At 44.8% G+C, this 13704-nt stretch overlaps 1 protein-coding gene across 1 annotated transcript in view; it reads left to right on the top strand.

Annotated features, from left to right (window-relative positions):
* LOC149351961 (uncharacterized) overlaps positions 1-12426 on the top strand; it is a 40578-nt gene extending 28152 nt beyond the window's left edge. Inside the window, exons 8-10 of the mRNA XM_089581166.1 lie at positions 3490-3735; positions 4816-4925; positions 8360-12426. Of these exons, the coding sequence (XP_089437292.1) occupies positions 3490-3735; positions 4816-4925; positions 8360-8622 (619 nt within the window). The 3' untranslated portion in view covers positions 8623-12426. The remainder of the gene's footprint in view (positions 1-3489; positions 3736-4815; positions 4926-8359) is intronic.
* The last annotated feature ends 1278 nt before the right edge of the window (positions 12427-13704 follow it).

Genomic DNA, 13704 nt, shown 5'->3' with positions numbered 1-13704 from the left:
TAACTTCTTTCCTGGTATCATACAGTACGGCCGGGCATGCGAGTCCGAAGTTACTTGGAGATTGCAGTGTTCGTGACTCTGTCTACAAATGATGTAGTTAAGCTTTCTTTCATTCTGTATCAGCAAATAACTGCCTGAAAATATATTAGCACTGGGATTCTTTCATTTCAGAGACATTTCGGGTAGCAGTAAAAAAAATAAAAAAAAAAATAAACTGTAGTGGATTGAGAAAAATGCAGCTGCAACCGACACCAAAAAATAAGTAAATGAGCACCGAGTGACTTTTTTCTCAGCCCAGCCATGGCCCTGTTTCATCAGTGTCACTGCTAGATTGCCCCAAGTGTACTTACCCTGCAATATTGAATCAAAAGCCAGACACAGGCCCTCTATATGTAGGCCCGAGCCTGGCGAAACAGTGCAAGGAGCAGGCTGGGCTCAGGCTTTCAGGCCAACCCAAGCCCATCCAGTGCTCTGTGGCGGATTACAATGGCAAGGTGGAAACTATGCCCGTGATAGAGTGCATTAACTCAAAAATACTTATAAACTTATTCACTTTTTTAATTTCTGGTTTTAGGGTGCTAGATAATGCAAAAATAAAGGCTGTCGACGTTAAAGGCGAGCCTAGTTTTTAAGATTTATAGATATCAGGGTTTGAGAATCAGACATGCAATAGCCATCACAGAAGCTAAAGTTCGTGTAGTCTGTAACCATGAAGAACATAGTTTTACTTGCCACTGAACATGCTTTATATCTGTAGTGATGATGGCACACATGCAAGCCCTTTACTCTTTCTTGCTAGTGAAAAACAGCTTATATGAAGTTTTCGAGAGCTGGAACAGATTGCATGTAGCCGCTGCGGTGGCTCAGTGGTTATGGCACTCAGCTGCTGACCCAAAAGACACAGATTTGATCCCAGACACGGCGGTTGAATTTCGATGGAGGTGAAATTCCAGAGGCCCGTGTATTGTGCAGTGTCAGTGCACGTTAAGGAGCCCCAGGTGATTGAAATTTCCTGAGCCCTTCACTTCGGCATCCCTCCATAGCCTGAGTCACTTTGGGACGTTAAACACCCATAAACCAAACAGATTGCATGATTCATGCCAATCATGAACACTAAAGCAGCTTTTCTTGCATGAGAAGCTGAATATGTTTCTACAACACGACAGTGCGCCGACCGCAGTGAATTGAATAAAAATATGACACTGCGTTACTTTTGATCATGTTGCAATGTAAACCAAAATGCATCATGTCTTTCATATTTAAAATGCACCTTTGTTTAGGCTGAAAGCAATATTGAGATATTCACATCCAACTCAGGTGTGAGGCTTTTTTTGCCTGCTTTTTGCCAGTGGTGCAGGACTTGCTCAGCTGTTGAGCATACTGTTAACTCTCCGCATAGGCAAGTGCATGAATGTCGCAGAAATGCTTCTTGAGTGGCTTCATTTATCCTGACGGTTTTATTCCACTGATATAATTTTCGATACCTGACAGCATGCTGATCATATCGCAATATGACCGAACAAAAACTGCATAATGACACGGGCAGCCACTGAATGCATCGGTGTTCTGTGAATGTCTTCGGGAACAGTTCAGAGCAGTAAAGTAGCCTATGAGTGTTCACACAGATGGCAGAGAGAGCAACAGTACAGCTCTTGTGAAGGCTAAACACGATATCGTCAGGTGAGAATGCAGAATGCCTGTAGAATCTTCCTCGGTACCGTATGGCTGCCTGTGCTGCTTTCTCCCCCCCCCCCCCCCCCCCCCCCCCTTTCTTTTCTGGCCACCATCATATGCTTGCTGCTATAGCAAAAACCTGGCAGCTTTGTGAGCTTGCATAAAATAATAATATATAAAATATATATGCCAAAAATAATATATGCCAAAAACTAGGGGTGTGCACATATTCGAGTGTGAATAGAATATGTTTGTTATTCGGTTCATGTGTGATTGGAGAAATTGATAGTCGAGAATCAACAAATATTCGGCATCGCTCGAATGCCGCTTGGACTCATAAATATGACCTTGGCAAAACTGCAATACTGGACGTATTATACGAAGGTTGAGTTTAAAGTGTCAGGAAAACAGCGCAAAATCTTCCTGTTCTCTTCTCCTTCCTTTATTGCGTGGACTGGTTGTAATCGGTTGGCAATCGGCCTGGACTCCATGCGAAATTCCGCTAGTGGACTTTCTCGTATGTCGCACATGCTTCGAATAATCGCAATGTCAAATAATTGCTTGCGGAAGTGCTTGTTTTCTTTTTTGTTTGCTCCTGCCATTATGGACTGCATATTTAACGCCCACACTCATGCCACCTGCCCTGTCACCTTTACAACTCCTATCAGCTTCACTGCTTTTTTTTTGCAAACATGGTATGCAGGAAAACCCACTTGTTGGAATTTCACATTTCTCTTCCAAAGGGGGGCTGATTTGAGACATCACTGACAAGGGCAAGGGGTCGAATAAAAACTGTGCCTATTGCATGGTGCATTGTAACCCATGCACATCTGACGCGTGCGTAATGGCAGGTGTGACAGCAATAAGAAGCCCTTGTTGCTAGGCCAAAGAATAGCCTGGCAGCATAAAATCGGTCTTTGAGCTTCGCCTGCACTGACGGTGGCTATCAACCATGCATTAGCCAGCCGTCTCAGTCCAGCTGCGCGCCACTTTCAGACCCCGACTGGCGTGTTGTTGGTCATTTTTTTTTTCTGCTCCGAAGCTGATGTGCGTTTCCCTTGCTTACATCTGCGTTCTTCCAGCATGCCAAAACTGTGCGCTCGTCACGGGCTTTTCGTTCTATGTGTGATGGAGCTTCTACACAAGGCTTCACCTCATTTTTGGTAGTTTCTTTTCTTTAAAAAGAAGGGGGGGGGGGGGGTTGCATTTAGCAACTCTACCTTAGGATAATTGTGGCATTCGTTCTAGTTGTTTGAAGTCTGAACTAATGAGGATTTATTACCCATCATGTTATCTTTAGTTGTCAGTCGTGTCATTCATAGGTTGGAATTCCAAGCTTCATACATAGGTATTTGTGGTGAAGTTTCCAGTTCGTTTTGTGGGTTCTTTATGAGGTGGATGTAGGGATGTAAATAAATGATCCTTAAAAAGACGTTTTGCAAAGCTCGTGTTCTTTGAGTCATTGTGTGTGGTGGGTGATTCAGCAGTATATGTTATTAGTGAGGTGCATACTCTTGGTGGATTTAGTGTAATTTAAAAAAAAAAAAATGAACAGCATACGTTGCTGGTCCTATAGGCCCAGTTGTCCACCTCATTGTCCACCATTTTTATGCCATCATAATTCAAGCATTTTGCCTGGTGTGGTGTTGCCTTTGGTGCATGATAGCTTTTCTGCCCTTTTGACAGAGGCTGAATTCATGCTGTTGGTAGTTTTACTTGATATGTTCTGTTCAAGTGCTGTCAGTGCTATTTTTAGTTGATACGTAAACAGACATGTCGATGAACCTGGCTTTGTGCACCTTTTGTTTTGTTCAGGTCCTTTGTCTTTGTGGAGTTCAAGAGCGAAAAAATGGCTGAGCACAACCTGAAGCTTCTGCAGGCAGCCAAGCTGCGAGGCCGTCCTCTGAAAGTGGGCTACCGAGGTGCCAAGCGTGCTGACTGTCCTATGACCTGGCGAGAGGTTCAGAATGAGCTGTGTGTGTATGGACTGCCAGAAGGGGTGCCACAACACAGGGTGGCCAGATTGTTCCCCACTGCCACTCAGGTCACCACCATGGCATTGTGAGTTTTATTGCGAACGTTTTTTTCTTTGTGAGCAAAACATTGCAGCAGGAGCAGATGTTCTATACACCCCACAAAGGCTGTGCTTCTTTGCTGGTCAATTCATCGACATGGTACACTCGGAGTTGCGTATAGTCACAGTAGCTATCACCACACGCAAGTGGCTTCAATCATGTGCTGCATGGAGGTTGCGCTGTTCTTTCAGAGGAAAAAAGTGCATTATAAACTTACTTCTGTGAAATTTTTTAGTTTGCCATGGCGGCTGCATTTTGATGGAGGCGAAACGGCAAAGGCGCTCATGTGATGTGCGATATCAGCATACGTTAAAGGGACTCTGAAACACCTCTCAGAAGAGTACATAAACTCGTTCAATCACTAGATTCTCTTGTCATGAACACTTGAGCCAAATAACACACTTCTACACACAGCAGAGAACCCGCAATTGTGCGTGAAAGCTGGCGAGTCCTTTCCGGCGACTTTTTCAGGCTCGCACACTCCTGCATAATTCTGTTCAGAGATGGCTATTGATTAGATTCTTTCAGGCGTCACGCAGCTACCGTGGCCGTGGCCAGTCATCAGCATCGCTTTGGTGGGTTAGTAAGCTCCGCCCTCCGGGCAAGGAGCGCCGACCTTTGAGCGTGCAAAAAGTGACGAGAGGAGGGGGAAAGGCGCGAAGACTCTAAAATTCAAATTTTGACAATATGTGACTCAGCTTTTTGCATCAAAAAAATCCTTGCTGGAGGATATTTGTGAAACGCCGTCCTTTAACTGCCAAGGAATACCTCACCTTTATTGAGATCCCCTTTCAGAGCCCCTGTACTTCACAGTGTTACACCCCATAATTTACAATTTACAGTTTAGTTTGTGGTTGTTTTTTTTATGCTCTGCAGTTTTCAGTAAACTGTTTCAAACCTTACAATAATTAATTTAACAAATTTGTTCAATTTGCATAAAGTCAAATATCCTCTTGCTTGCTCAACCTGACTGCAGGTAGCACTATTTGTTTCATTCCTGCAACATTTGCTAGTTTTTGTAAAGCTTATGGCTCATGTTGTGTTAAGTGCGGTTCTTTTTATGCAGCTACACCTTAGTGGCATTTGAGAGCAAGCAAGCATTGCTTGATGCCCTCAAGAACAAGGCATGCCACTACATAGATGGGTGTCCACTCAAGTTCTGCTACCGCCTGAAACGTGAGCATTTTTCTTTGGTGTTGCTGATCAAGGTAAATTTACCAAAAGGGTACTTATAGTGAAATTCTTCCAAATTCACCGGTTGATATTAAACTCAGTTTTCATTTGGTAGTGAGTGATGCAGTGGTTGTCAGCTTTCAGCACTGCTGAGACTCTGTAATGTCATCGTGCCTGCTGCTGGGCACAGAGCGGTATTGCATGTTGCTGCTCACTTAAGAATTCTTTGTCAGATTTCCTTATCGCTGCCAAGTGGATAATAAAGATGGTGTTGCTCTTCGTTTATGCTACAAGGCTGACATACATGACTGTTCGAGTCATACATAGCGTGATGACTGGCATACGGTCGAGCCCACTTATAACGATAGTGGTTATAACAATATATCGGCCATAACAATGAGCAGCCGTGGCATATTGAAATTTACTCTGTGTTCTATAGTCAAATATCCGTTTACTGCAATGCTGAATTGCCGTATGAATGGTTATAACAACTAAAGCCAGCTACTGCGAGCCAGCTTCAAAAAGAAAAAAAAAAGCTCATGTGTCTGATGAAAACGCAAGAGCCTGCAAGCGTATGTGAAAGTCCACACACCAAGCGTATTTCACTTCGCATGAGACCCTTCCACACCTCGAGAGAAGGGGACTGCTCCCACCAATACGAAGAGGGAGGAGAGCCCTCCGATTCTGTATACAGCAGCATACCTGCCAACTCTTCCGATTTTTCTGTAAAATGTACGAATTTTCACCCATCTTACGATTTTGCGAATCTTGCCTGAAATATTATTGAAATTAATTTTTTTTTGCAATAAACATTTGAAATTTTGTAAAAAAAAAAACAAACAAAAACACCGTTGCTGATGGTGACCTTGCGCTGCCACGACAGAAGGATGTGTATATCGTCTGTGAAATTAGCAGCATCTGGAGCATTGTACAGGAAAACATTAATTCGACCCAACCTTTTATTCCTACTCCTTAACCCCGGTCAATTGAGATAAGCCGGACTGCTGCGCCAAAGTGCCGCCAAATATCCGTGTAAGACTATGGCATTGGGAGCTAGTTTATTTAAATGCTCTGGGGCTGGCATCGGTCAATTCGGATGAGCTCCCAAAGGGGTGCCGTGTCGCGCTATAACATGCTCTACTAACCGATCGCCTAAATATTCATCCCCAGGCCTAAACTACATTGCTTATCGGCGCCCCTCTGACATGTGCGCAACTGCAGGTGTTTTGACGATCGGCAGGCCCCCAGTGGTTGGCTTACAGAGAGTCTGGCCGCGTAGTTTCGTTTTCAAAGCATCGGCGCCAGCCCGAAGCGGTGGCGGCTATCAGCTGTGCTTATCAGGCAGCCAGCTGAGCTACAGGCCGTTTATCACAACAATTGTGTTGTCGCGGACTTTTTTTGTTTGTTTATTTATCAAAAGCATCTTAATTGCCACTCCGATAGGGCTCTGAAACAAATGCGCGCTGCCCTCGATTCAGTCTGCGTGATATTTGTGTTCCTACAGCACGCCGAAATTCTGCGCTTGTCACGTGCTGTTCGCCGTACATGTGCTTCCTCATGTGCGACGCCACGTGTGAAGAAGCTTCAGCGCTATCACGTCGTGCACTGGCGACGCAATGCGACATTTACGAAAAAATTTGTGTGCTGGCTTAGCTAAACCTCCTCCCCCCGGTCGCAAAGGTTTTACGAATTTGAAAGTCTTGAGGATGCAGGAGCGATATATATAGTGGTGATGAAACTAGACTTTTTTTCAAATGCTTCCGTCCACTCATGCACTCAAAGGTGCAAAGGTGGTAAGAACAGCAAGTTGCGTGTGAGTATTTTTATGCATAAATATACTGAGAGCTGCCAGTCACACTTGCTGCTTTCAGTATTGTCTGTAAGATTAGGGTCTTCACAGTCTGCATCCTCATCACTGCAAAAAAGCAGTTCATAAATGTTAGCGCCGTGAGGCTTCAGCCTTCCCTTGATGCCACGTGGTGCTGAAAAGAAGTAGCATTAAAGAATTTTTTTATTCCTATATATCTGTGAAACTAGTAGGCAGCTAGTGTCGTCTTGCATGAAAACTGTTTACCAAAAATTAAAAGTCAAATATATGGCACTGTTTGTTGATGTATATTTAAAGCGAGTATTCTTCCAGCGGCCGGCAATTCAAAGGCTTCGCGTCCTTTGGCCCTTCTCCCTCTGGCAGGTGAATTGCCGGCTTCGGAAGTGAATGGTTTAATAAACCCCTCTGAAGTGCCCCGTTGGTCATATCATGAAATTTGATCATCCCACTTATGCTAAGTTTGTTATGAGAAAGGCACTGCAATATGCAGTACAAAAGTGTAATGCACTAAGCTAACGTATTTACATACCTGCCGCATGTGCAGTTTCAAGTCCTGTTCAAGTAAACAGTGGTTTGGCTTTTCAGTGGTTCTGGATAGTCATGGATGGCAGCTAACTGCATTTATGTAGCTCTTTGTGTGGATTCCAGTGCAACCTGTCAGTCAGTGGGCACATCATGTGCTACCCATTAACAAAAAGTAAATATGCTTGTATTTTAAGTATAGCTCAAGCACTTTCTTTTAAGAGACGTGTTCGGCTTCTGTGCTTGATTGTAGTTTTTTTGGTGCCTCATGTGTTTGTATGTTGTTCTGCTCTTTTTTTTTTTTTACGGTGCAACTTTTTTACAGTAGAACCTCGATGTGTTTATGAACAAATGCAGGGTTGAAATGTATTATCCGGGAAAACGCATGATCCAAACAGCGTAATTTTGGAGAATGTAACTGTTGAATGGTGTACAAAGGTATTTATTTACGATTTCTTTTTATGAAACTATTGATTGCCATTTCTTGGCATACGGTTTGAGGAGTTCCTTTTCTAGTGCTCGTAGAATTCAAACTAAATTTGTGTTGTCCTTAGCGTGGAAGAAACTTCGGGACACATTTGGTCTGTCGAAGGCAATGGAGAAAGTACTAGCCAGGATCTCATCCTCGTATTTTTCAAAGCTTTGTCCCCCTTGCACCAATTCACTGCAGGGAAGCCGCCGCTGCAGTTTACTGTTGCAGCTTTCTTACCCTTCATGCTATATTCCCCAGACCAAGCCTGCTACATGTAAATGCATTAGTTCTCAAATGTTTCGCCCTCTTGCCCTTGGGCACTGCGAAGAAGTCGCTCCTAATCTCATCTTTGCGTCACATCCCTGCGGGAACAGCCCGCTCATTCGTTAGCACACTGTTTTTTTTTTTTCATTTTGAGCATATTGTACGAACTGGGACAGTGTCAACGAGATTCTACTGTATTTATGTTTATGCTAGGAAGGGCAACTGTCTTGTGCTACAAGAGAATGAATAGCAGTGTTGAAAGGGGCACTGAGGACAAAGTGAAGTTCAGTCAAAATGCACATGTTTGTCACCCAGTCTTAGTCTGTGTTATGCCTTGCTGTTCTTGTGCAGCTGCTGGCAAAGGCAAAAAGAGGAAGAGCAGGAAGAAGAGGGACCGTTGCAAGTTGCTTGATTCGAATCCTCCCATGAGCTCAAAGGAAGCACCTGGCAAGACACATGTGCAGAAGGAAGGAAACAAAAAGAGGCCTGGAAGCAAGCTCTTCCAGAAGAAGGCGGGTGGTGCTGCAGATGCAAGCACATCCAAGGCAAAATTTGATGCTAAGCGCAAAGAAGTGAAGAAGTTTGCAGCTGCAGCAAGGCAAAGGAAAGTTTAAAATGAAGCACTGAAATAAAAGGCAGTAATGCAGGTGTCAGATGGGCAAATTTAGTGTAACATTCAGGGAGTGCATTTCACATCGTGAAGTTTCACTTTCATCGGGCAGTGCTATACGATTGTCGGTCTGATTTAATGTTGATGCGTGCCAGTAAACTCAGATTTTTGGACAGCATGCATATGCAATGAAGCTTATTTTTTTATTTACTAAGGGGCACACAACGCGGCAGTACCCTTGTTTACAGGTGCATTTCTTTTGAAGGGGCTCTGAAACACTTTCTGAGGAGAGTATGTCAACTTGTTTATTCACTACTTTCTCTGTTCATGAACAGCTGAGCCAAAGAATGCACTTCTACACACAGCAGAGAACTCACAATCGCACGTGAAAGTTGGGGAGTCCTTTCCGGAGACTTCATGTTTGCGCCCTCCTCCATCACACACTGCTGCATAATTGTGTTCAGAGATGGCTATTGGTTAGATTCTTTTAGGTGTTATGCAACTACCATGGCTGTGGCCAGTCAGCAGCGTCGCTCTGGCGGGTCAGGAAGCTCTGGCAGGTCAGGAAGCTCTGGCAGGTCAGGAAGCTCCGCCCCTCGGGAAATACCTGCAGTGAGGCTGGCGGAGACACGCCTAATTTTGAGTGGGCAACAAGTGACGAGAGGAGAGGGAGAGACGCGAAGATGCTGAAATTCAAATTTTGACTACAGATAACTGCTTCTACAAAACACATCAAAAAAATTCTTGCTGGAGGATATTCATGAAGCGATGTCTTAAAGGGACACTGAGGAGAAATTGAAGTTGGCTTGTATCGACAGAATACCAGCTCCTGATTACAAAAACGCCACTCATACTGACAACAAAGCTCTTGTAACGTAGAAAAGAGCAAGAACCAAAATACAGGTATCGCCGCCACAGGCCAAACTCGCAAGTACAAGCGTCATGACGTCATATAACAAAACAGTGTTGCTGGAACCAATGGTTCTAGCAACGCTAGGACACGAGAAGCACAAATCACTGAGGCGCAGCCAATGCATGCGCAAATCTCCTTGACGTCGCCAGATGGCGCCACGAGCCGGGCAGCTACGCGCTCGCCTGAAGCATCGGGACCAATCAGCGCCTGCTCGCCGGCGTTAGGCGGGCTCCCGGTATTCCGCTAGCGGTATCAAGGTACACGGTATGCTAAAGGTGTCTATTTGCGAGAACTTCGTTGACGACTTCGAGAACGAGATCCATCGTAACGCTCACAAAACGCCGGTGCAAACGTAAGCGAAGCGACTGTAGCGACGGCCGCAATAGCCGATAGATGCCTTCAACGTGCGGCCGGCGGTAGCTTTCTTTTCGGCTGCTGCTAGGCCGCACTGCTGGCACCAGAAATCACGGAGTCTGCATCACGTCATGTTTCACGTCACTTAGTCCTCTGTCGTCATAGCCGAATCCCAAGTTTGAATCACAGCGGCGGGAAAAACCTTTTCAACTTCGAATCCAAATTTCTTAGAAATAAATGCATTTTTCGCTGCCGGCCAAGTGGCAACAAAGCCATGACATGCCAAACTATCGGATTTTGCTATAAAAAATATATTAATAGTGCTCTCCTCAGTGTCCCTTTAATATCCCAGGAATACCGCACATTTGTTTCAGAGCCTTTCAGAGCCCCCATTTAAATGGAGTAAAGTGTGTTTGAACCATGTGAAGCGAGCGTGTTCTGCAGCGGATGCCAATAAGTTTGCCGTGTGACACTGCACAAATGGCACTAAAGGCAAATGTCACTCATTGAATGTGATGCTAAATTTGCCCATGTGGCTTAAGGCACATGCCAAAAGGTGGTAATATGCGCAAGTGCCAAAATTTTAGAATGCATATATTTGCAGCCAGGTATTGCTACCGTACCATTTGGTCTGTTGAGTATGTTGACATAGTAACAGGCACTGTAATTCACTTTCGATGGGGAAAGAGATATTTGTCACTTTAGAGAACACTAAACTAAGATTTTGATGTTGAATATTTCACACTGCAGATCTTAAAGGAAGCTCCAGTGTTCTTTTTTTTTTAACCCTACGCGTTTTACTGAAAGTTTCTTGGTAAGTTCTTCGAAGTCTTCCAGTGTTTTGTACTGAATTTCGCAGCCTGGCATGTTGGTTTCTTGCAAATTACCGTATTTACTCGCATAATAGGCGCACTCGCATAATAGGCGCACCCCTAGTTTGGCCGCGAAAAATCAGATTTTTTTATTTCCGCGCCTAATAGGCACACCCCGAACTTGGCACTGTGATCAATACTGTATTTACACGATTGCAAGCTGACGCCTCGCCGCCCCCCAGTCTTTATTTTAACAGTTTTTGCTGAACTGACTATTAGTCCTCACTAGTGCTGCTGCCGTCGCAGCTGCTGCGGACCCACAGCACGTACAGCGACATCGTGTAGAACAGCCGCACACAGTTTTCAGGGATGCTCACTTTAAACGTCTGTTCGGAAAGCTTTATCTCCAGCCGGAAACGTTCCTGACTTAGGCCCGCGAAAACCTCGGCACCTGGAGTCGCGTACGAAAATTTAGGCACGCCACAGTCGCAACTGCCGCACGCTTGCCGTGTTCGAGAGCAAACTCCCAGCCGTGTAGCTATTAAGGTGCTTGCCCGTCGAGCTAAAACAGCAACGCTCGGCGGCAAAGCCATAAACAACAATGAACTAACGCGCTACCGCAGATCCCGGCACTTGACATCTTCCTCCGCGCTTGACAACAACAACAACAAAAAAGTGGAGCTGGTGATGCTGATGGCAATATAGATAGCGAAAGCTCGCGGCAGAGGAAAACGTTGATGATGATGATAAGCTTGTCCTCGGGCGCCCTCCGTGGGCGGCGTCTGAAAGCTCCTGTGCGGGTGTGTGGCCTCCGCGATCAAGCGCCCGTTGCTCGCAGCCGGAGCCGATCGCAGAGGCCTCGGCGCGTGCCTTTCAAAGGCTATTCCCGCGTGGGTGGTGGAAAATTTCGGTGCGGCCCCTACACAGATTTTTTAAAAATATTTTCTTCGGGAAAACGGGGTGCGGCGCGTACATGAGTGAGTTTATGCGGTATGTTCAATTTTGCGAGTCAAAAAATTCCCGGAAATTTTACCCCGCGTAATAGGCGCACCCCGAACTTTGAGCCGGATTTTCTGGAAAAAAAGTGCGCCTATTATGCGAGTAAATACGGTAATTTAAAATTTTTACGTGTCGTTGCCTCAAATGGGGAGGTTTTTGCAGCCTTGCTTGTGTGACGTCACGAGCTGCACACCGATTGATATTCGCACTGCATTTGCTAAAATGAAAAAAATTAGAGCTTGTTTTTGGTCATTTTAAGCAAATAACCAACGAAGCTGTCTATTAGAGGTGCCACTTCAGTCATCAAGCACATGAGAGCTTTTTTTACAGTATCTGTGGTACTTTGGTACATCGTGTTGTCATAGCTTGGTGAAACCCAGTTTTGGTTTCCTGGTTTTTTACTGTTTTATGATTGTTTTTTTCATTATTTTGAAAAAACTATGAGTCAGAACTAAGATAGGGAGGTTCAAGGAATATAATGTGTTCGTCAACGTGCCGGGAAGACCTCCTGAGTTGCCTTTTAAGTCAGTGAAAGTAACATTGACTGAAGCATTCTTTGATTGCCTTCATAGCCCAGTCAGAATCGGCATTCAGTCATCTGTAAACACCTCATCTGCTGCTGTGCATCATTGTTTAGAATTGTAAGGAGCATGTGTAAATGAAATGCCATTGTTACGTAATTTGAATGTTGTAATTAATGACCTTTCAATAAAAATGTAGATGTGTCAAACTTGTGTTTTCTTCACGCAATCAATTTGAAATGACTAAATGTAGATTACATTCAGGGGCGGATTAATGGATTATTCTTGGAAGGGGCATTTGGCAAGAGTGGGGCAGTCCCATTTGTACCGTGTATTAGTCAAGAAATGAGGTTTGGCATGGTTTTCCTGTGTGAAATTTCTTGCTTGGGGGGCAGGGGGAGGGGCGCCTCTCCCTTAAATCTGCCCCCGATATCAGCGCAAAACCTGCCAGCAATTCAGAGTCGGACAGGGCAACCTCTTGCTGGCCCATATATGGGTTGGGGTTGAGGGAGATATTGGGGTTATTTTGTCAAGCCCAGACCACATGGTAGGATGTGGCTGGGTCCTACTTGCAATGAAAGCATCTTGTTGTGAAGTCTCTGAGGTACCACTTGTGGATGAGTTGTGGTAGGATCAGTGTGTTTGTAGTCTGCGGAATGTGTGTTCTTCATGCTTGGCCATGAGGGTAGCCCAGGCCAACGGCTTCCTGAAATTGGGATCCTCCTGCTGACTATGTCCAGTGTAACTGTCTGTAAAAATGTTTCTTCCTCCTGTCAGCGATTCGAGAATTCTGAGTTTTTCTGCAATGCTGTTAGGTTTCTTTAATTTTCATGTTGATGCAGTTCACAGCAGTGTGGTGTAGGAAAAAGGGTGCATCAACCTTCATTTGTGAAGTATTGACACTGCAACTTGACGTTTACTGTTGCTTCTTGACGATTTTAGGTTGGTATGCTCTGCAGTGTTGAGGCGCTGTGACGTCGGCCTCTGTAAATCCCCTAAATGAATGCATATCTCCCTCCACCTCGTGCGCCGACAGTGGCAGCACCTAGCTCAGGTCTAGCTGACATGCTCCCTAGGTTCGGGCGCAGCGGGCAGCGCAAGCAGATGTGTAGTTTTCATTTTAGACTCCAGCATGCGTGTGTATGTGCTCCATTGTGTGCTTTTTTGGGTCTGCGTTTGCGTGTGTTCATGTGTGTAGGTCTGTGAGCATGCTTGCATGTGTACGAGGAAGTAAATGCATATGCTTGGAACACAGGAAGAGAAAGAGAGAATGAAAACTTTTATTTAGTCGGCCAAAAGGCTTTTTTTTTGTACTCTGCATGAAGTCAGAGCACTGCTATACACCTCTTTTAAATTTTAGTTACATGTTTTCTTCTCTGTAATGATGCATAAGACAGCAGAATGAATGGATCACCATGTGGTATTCACCTACGACTACTCAGGTAATGTAGAATTGAATTTCTTCTCTCATGCTGTTTCAGTTCCAT

The sequence above is a fragment of the Amblyomma mixtum genome, chromosome 3 (genome assembly GCF_055824585.1).
Source record: "Amblyomma mixtum isolate Tamu chromosome 3, ASM5582458v1, whole genome shotgun sequence".
NCBI classification, from domain to species: domain Eukaryota; kingdom Metazoa; phylum Arthropoda; class Arachnida; order Ixodida; family Ixodidae; genus Amblyomma; species Amblyomma mixtum.
Note: the sequence above shows the minus strand (reverse complement) of the source record. Positions and strands in the feature narration are given on the sequence as shown.